Genomic DNA, 6,991 nt, shown 5'->3' on the forward strand with positions numbered 1-6,991 from the left:
AACACTCTTTGTAAGATGATAACATACTGATGACTAAACACTCTTTGTAAGATAACACTGGTGACTAAACACTCTTTGTAAGATAACACTGGTGACTAAACACTCTTTGTAAGATAACACTGGTGACTAAACACTCTTTGTAAGATAACACTGGTGTCTAAACACTCTTTGTAAGATAACACTGGTGACTAAACACTCTTTGTAAGATAACACTGGTGACTAAACACTCTATGTAAGATAACACTGGTGACTAAACACTCTTTGTAAGATGACACTGGTGACTAAACACTCTTTGTAAGATGATAACACACTGATGACTAAACACTCTTTGTAAGATAACACTGGTGACCAAACACTCTTTGTAAGATGATAACATACTGATGACTAAACACTCTTTGTAAGATAACACTGGTGACTAAACACTCTTTGTAAGATAACACTGGTGTCTAAACACTCTTTGTAAGATAACACTGGTGTCTAAACACTCTTTGTAAGATAACACTGGTGACTAAACACTCTTTGTAAGATAACACTGGTGACTAAACACTCTATGTAAGATAACACTGGTGACTAAACACTCTTTGTAAGATGACACTGGTGACTAAACACTCTTTGTAAGATGATAACACACTGATGACTAAACACTCTTTGTAAGATGATAACACACTGGTGATATTAGTATGTGAAAACACGCATGTAAATTCATACGACTTGCCTTTGCTCTCTAACCAAAGAGTTCCCTTCTAAAACCAGCCTGCCCCGGAGGACTCTGCAGAAAGGGCGACGCAACATATAAACAAACCCATAACAAAGAATATTAAACTAGTCCGCTTGCTAGGGGCAATCCCAAATCATTTGCCCGAATACCAGCTCATTTGCGGACGAGACAAACCAAAAAAACTACCTAATAAGGGACACAAAATTCTTTGAAAAATATAAACAATAATTATAACCCTGGCTCCTTTATAAAATATCAATATTACAACTTCAAATACTTTATTAAATACACAACATTAGTAAAAAGACACCATTCATATTACATTGTTAAAAGCGTTTCATAGTTCCTGTGCTATACCCTGTTCCCTGTTCCCTGTTCCCTGTTCCCTGTTCCCTGTTCCCTGTTCCCTGTACCCTGTTCCCTGTTCCCTGTTCCCTGTACCCTGTACCCTGTTCCCTGTTCCCTGTACCCTGTTCCCAGTTTACAACCGGTTTCCAAGCCGCTTCCCCCCCAACAGTGTTGAAGACGTTACTGCAATACAAATCATAGCTGTCATTTACTTGTAAACCATTTACAGAAAAATAAACAAAAGTTGCTGACCAAACGTTTGACAACTTGGCCACAAGCACAGCCCACATGCGTCGTCCATGGCAGAAACACTGGCTCGCTAATCGAGAGTTGCGGCTCGCTAACTTATACCCCAATTCTCCCCTGGTCTCACAGTCACACCAGCTACTAGGTGACAAGGGCTACATATATTTCTGTAATGCATAGAGGGCACTAGTTGGTTGGTTGTTTTTAACCATAGCCCCATGTAAGACAAAATGATGTTAGACAAAGTGTGTGATGTTTGAAACCCTCATGCTTCTACAGGAGGCCCTAGGCCCCCCATGGTACCTCCAGGCGGCCGTTCCTCAGGCCCCAGACCGTTTGGTGGTGGGGGCCCCTCCGCTGGCCCTCCACGGTTCTCAGGGGCCCCAGCCTTTCCCCGGAGCAGCGCCCCCGACGTCCCCAGGGGACGGGCAGGCCCCCCGCGACCAGAGACCCCTGGCGGACCCCCTCCCCCTATCCCCAACACCCCACGGCCCAACCAGAACTTCCAGAGCCGAGGGACCCCGCCTGTTCCAGGAGGAGCCCGGATCCCCAGCTCAGCCCCGGCACCTCCACCTCCCAACCTCGCAGGCAGACACCAAGGCTTGCCCCCTCCCCCTGGCCCTATAGGGGCCCCGTCTGGGCCAAAACCCTCCTTTGGGGCCCCTCCGGTTCCCAGTGGTGGACGTCCCCCTCTACCCCCAGCCCCCCACCCTGGCAGACCCTCAGAGGACCCCTGGCCCCCACCCCCACCCCTGGGGGGCCACCGGTCCTCCATATCCAGAGATGGACCACCGCCACCATCTTTCAACTCCAAGCCCCCCAGCTCGTCTTCCTCTCGGCCCTCCATCGGCGGTGGTGGAGCTCCCCCTCTCCCTCCTGGCAGACCGGGCCCTCCACTGCTGCCCCCAACGCCTGCGGGAGGAGACGAACACACCCCCAGACTACCACAGAGGAACATTTCACTCAACTCGCCGGCGCTGCCACCTGGCCGGTCAGGACCACTGCCACCCCCTCCCAGTGAGAGGCCGCCCCCTCTGGGTAAAAACCCCCCAGGACGGACGGGTAAGGATGCTGCTTCCTTCAGCCTGCCTTCAGGTCATATAATGATGACCACTGTCTCTTTTTGGGTTAGCTTAGCAACTAGAAACATAGTTAACCTTTCTGTGGTCAGCTTGGTCAGACATCAGGACACCGTGTATGTGTTTTGAGACTGGATGGAATGTAGTTTGTAGCTATGATGTGACTTATAGCGATGATATACATGATCCTATTATATAGAACTAGTGTTGCATTGAACTCTGTGGTGTAACCTCTTCTCCCCCCAGGCCCACTCCCTCCCCCTCCCTCCTCAGGTCCACGTGGAGGCAGTATAAGGTCATCCCCAGTCCCTTCACCTCCTAACCGCCCGGGAGCAGAGCCGCCCCGTGGGGGACAACGGCCACCGCTCCCACCAGACCGACCGGGAATAGGAGGCCCTCCTCCCCCACCTCCTCCCATGGGCAACGGCTTCCAGAACTCCCATCACCAACACATTGGTGAGTGTAACAGAAGGAATTCATATGATGATTAATCCTGCTTGAGACCTTATTCCCTGATGTGCCCTTAGCTCCCATTGCTAATGACTTGGCTTCAGCTCAGTGGGCTAACAGTTTTGTGGTGCAGAGAAGACCCGGGTTTGAACCCATATAGGTCTTTAATTGACCTAGCTGAGAGTTGTGTTTCTCTCTCTGTCAGATGAGTGGGAGGCCCGGTTCCAGTTCCACCCTGTCTCAGACCTCCCTGTCCCAGAGCCTTACGTGTCCTGTCAGAAGACATACCCCAGCAAGTTGTCCAAGACTGACGGCAGAGGTAGGAACCGAGGGCTTTCCTCCCAGACCTGGGTCAAATGCACATCAAATACTTTGAAATTCTTGCGCTGTGCTTTAAAAATAGCAACGCTAAAGTGCTTTCTATATGTATTGATTTGTCCCAAATCTGTTTCCTCCTGAATGTTTCCAGCCTTCAGAGTATCTTCCTGTCCTTGACAGCCTGCTTGACATGTCCACCTTATTTTCCTCTTCGTTCCTGTCCAGGTTCAGATAAAAAGTCCAGGGGTGCCCCCCCACTACCCCCTATCCCCAGGTGAAGAGCTCGTTTTTGGGATGTCTCCCTCCCTCCCTCCCCTCCCCTCCCCTCCCCTCCCCTCCTCTCCTCTCCTCTCCTCTCCTTCCCTCTCTCCCTCCTCTCCCTCCTCTCCCTCCTCTCCCTCCTCTCCCTCCTCTCCCTCCCTCCCCTCCCCTCCCCTCCCCTCCTCTCCCTCAGAGGACATGGATGTAAGTATGTCACTCCCACTGCCTCTGTCTGAGGCTTATAGCACCTCCATGGAAGGACCATATTTACAGTGGGACTCACGCAACCATGTGTTTCTGCCTGGAGTTGACAGAATATTCTCATTTAACGAACAGCACTCCAAACCAACCAAAGTCACAACAGAGGCTTGTTTTCTAGGCTATGCATTTGGTTTTGCTCCACTATGTAGTGTTGAAACTGTATACTTTTATTATCATTTTTCACTGTGCCTTTTTTTTCTTCCAATTCCGGATTATTATGAAGGATCTTTATGAGAGTTAAGAGAAACAGTCGTGTCGGATGCCTGTCTTCGCCAAAGAGCAACCGAACTATAGCATATCAGTTACAATATTCTAACCATCAAAGGGTACTTCTCCATACAGTTCCTGTGCAGTTCACGGCATGTTTTACACGGTAGAGACAAAATGGACGCTTGTGTGTTACAGTATGCGTTGATTGAACTTTTAGGTGAAAATTGAATGTTTTCTTTATGCCTTGAAAAGAAAAAAAGAACGTCACTCATGACAGTTGTTAGTTTAATTTAGTATGATTTGAGTTGTTGGGAAGGACAATTTGTTTTTATTTTCTAAAGTTATCTATTTGACTATTTTTGTTGTATACAGTTACAGTGTTATCTTCTGCTTCCGTACTACAGCTCTGGGACGTCTCCGCTACTTGACATTAACATCAAGCTTGTCTCAGAAACACTTGCAGAGAGACAATCTAATATTTGACCTATGAAAGTAAATCATTAACATGTATTAAAATGTTAGACATGATGCTGAAGTTATGATATGAATGAGCTTTGCTCATAGAATTTGCAAGTGTTTAATGTATGCAAGGAGGATGTGAATATGGATCAAAATATGCTGTATGCTGATGTGAGAGAGAAGTGCCATGTTTGGCCTCATTGTTTTCTCTGTTCTGTAAAGACGATAATATGCATTTCTGAATAGAGAATGAGGGGGAATGGCAGGAGCACGTGTGTTTGACCAAAGACAGTCGGCTGCACTAGGACGTAGTCTCTTCCCACAGAGGCAGTGTCTCAGATACAACTTGCATTGGAGACTACTTAGGACCAAACAGACAGAAACAACTTGCATTGGAGACTACCTAGGACCAAACAGACAGAAACAACTTGCATTGGAGACTACCTAGGACCAAACAGACAGATACAACTTGCATTGGAGACTACCTAGGACCAAACAGACAGAAACAACTTGCATTGGAGACTACCTAGGACCAAACAGATAGATACAACTTGCATTGGAGACTACCTAGGACCAAACAGATAGAAACAACTTGCATTGGAGACTACCTAGGACCAAACAGATAGAAACAACTTGCATTGGAGACTACCTAGGACCAAACAGATAGAAACAACTTGCATTGGAGACTACCTAGGACCAAACAGACAGAAACAACTTGCATTGGAGACTACCTAGGACCAAACAGTCAGAAACAATTTGCATTGGAGACTACCTAGGACCAAACAGACAGAAACAACTTGCATTGGAGACTACCTAGGACCAAACAGATAGAAACAACTTGCATTGGAGACTACCTAGGACCAAACAGTCAGAAACAACTTGCATTGGAGACTACCTAGGACCAAACAGATAGAAACAACTTGCATTGGAGACTACCTAGGACCAAACAGATAGAAACAACTTGCATTGGAGACTACCTAGGACCAAACAGATAGAAACAACTTGCATTGGAGACTACCTAGGACCAAACAGATAGAAACAACTTGCATTGGAGACTACCTAGGACCAAACAGATAGAAACAACTTGCATTGGAGACTACCTAGGACCAAACAGTCAGAAACAACTTGCATTGGAGACTACCTAGGACCAAACAGATAGAAACAACTTGCATTGGAGACTACCTAGGACCAAACAGATAGAAACAACTTGCATTGGAGACTACCTAGGACCAAACAGATAGAAACAACTTGCATTGGAGACTACCTAGGACCAAACAGATAGAAACAACTTGCATTGGAGACTACCTAGGACCAAACAGATAGAAACAACTTGCATTGGAGACTACCTAGGACCAAACAGATAGAAACAACTTGCATTGGAGACTACCTAGGACCAAACAGATAGAAACAACTTGCATTGGAGACTACCTAGGACCAAACAGATAGATACAACTTGCATTGGAGACTACCTAGGACCAAACAGACAGAAACAACTTGCATTGGAGACTACCTAGGACCAAACAGTCAGAAACAACTTGCATTGGAGACTACCTAGGACCAAACAGATAGATACAACTTGCATTGGAGACTACCTAGGACCAAACAGACAGAAACAACTTGCATTGGAGACTACCTAGGACCAAACAGTCAGAAACAACTTGCATTGGAGACTACCTAGGACCAAACAGACAGAAACAACTTGCATTGGAGACTACCTAGGACCAAACAGACAGAAACAACTTGCATTGGAGACTACCTAGGACCAAACAGACAGAAACAACTTGCATTGGAGACTACCTAGGACCAAACAGACAGAAACAACTTGCATTGGAGACTACCTAGGACCAAACAGATAGATACAACTTGCATTGGAGACTACCTAGGACCAAACAGACAGAAACAACTTGCATTGGAGACTACCTAGGACCAAACAGATAGAAACAACTTGCATTGGAGACTACCTAGGACCAAACAGATAGAAACAACTTGCATTGGAGACTACCTAGGACCAAACAGACAGATACATCCAGCAGAAATGGAACGTTTTAAAAAGAGGACCATTAAAGTTGTGTGTTAGTTCCTCCTCAGGTGACAGACATAATGAATGACGGTCCTCATGGGGACATTTTTCTTTCAGAATGTATTCTGTTTCTAGTTCCCTAGTTATCTCTGTTAACCCAGAAGTCAAATATAGCGTAGTTGGGTCAGCTACACGCAGAAACTGCCCACGGGAGATTAGTTCCCTATGACATTTACAATGGTACTGCAGAGTGCTTTATGCACTTTGGCTTCAAGGGAACTTAGATATGATTATTCTTTTTGATGCATTCAACTGCTTTTGTTTCTGCCTTTTTGAGTGTATTTTCTTCCTGATGCTTTTCAATGTAAAACAAAGCAAACTATTTCCAAATGGATTTTCTAAATAAAGTAAATGAAGTTGAGACTTCTTGTGTTCTCGTACAATATAAAAGGACGTTAGTTGCTTCACTAACACTCTCAAACTACACTATTTTAGAATCGAATCCATTTTTTTTAGGGGGATATGCAACGAGTGGAGTATTCTAGGTTTGTATCTATTTTAAAGGTGTCTAGTCTTAACTAATTCGTTGATTTATTGACCTAAATGTATTGATTTATTGAC

General features: G+C 45.5%; 1 protein-coding gene across 5 annotated transcripts in view; it reads left to right on the forward strand.

Moving 5' to 3' along the window:
- LOC109885551 (WAS/WASL-interacting protein family member 1-like) overlaps positions 1–6,791 on the forward strand; it is a 45,636-nt gene extending 38,845 nt beyond the window's left edge. For all 5 annotated transcript variants that reach the window (XM_031813473.1, XM_031813470.1, XM_031813469.1 and 2 more), the window contains 4 exons: positions 1,592–2,374; positions 2,638–2,847; positions 3,047–3,160; positions 3,385–6,791. In XM_031813473.1, coding sequence (XP_031669333.1) covers positions 1,592–2,374; positions 2,638–2,847; positions 3,047–3,160; positions 3,385–3,437 — 1,160 coding nt within the window. In that variant the 3' untranslated portion in view covers positions 3,438–6,791. The remainder of the gene's footprint in view (positions 1–1,591; positions 2,375–2,637; positions 2,848–3,046; positions 3,161–3,384) is intronic.
- Positions 6,792–6,991: the final 200 nt, after the last annotated feature.

The sequence above is a fragment of the Oncorhynchus kisutch genome, unplaced genomic scaffold (genome assembly GCF_002021735.2).
Source record: "Oncorhynchus kisutch isolate 150728-3 unplaced genomic scaffold, Okis_V2 Okis05a-Okis16b_hom, whole genome shotgun sequence".
Classification (NCBI taxonomy): Eukaryota; Metazoa; Chordata; class Actinopteri; order Salmoniformes; family Salmonidae; genus Oncorhynchus; species Oncorhynchus kisutch.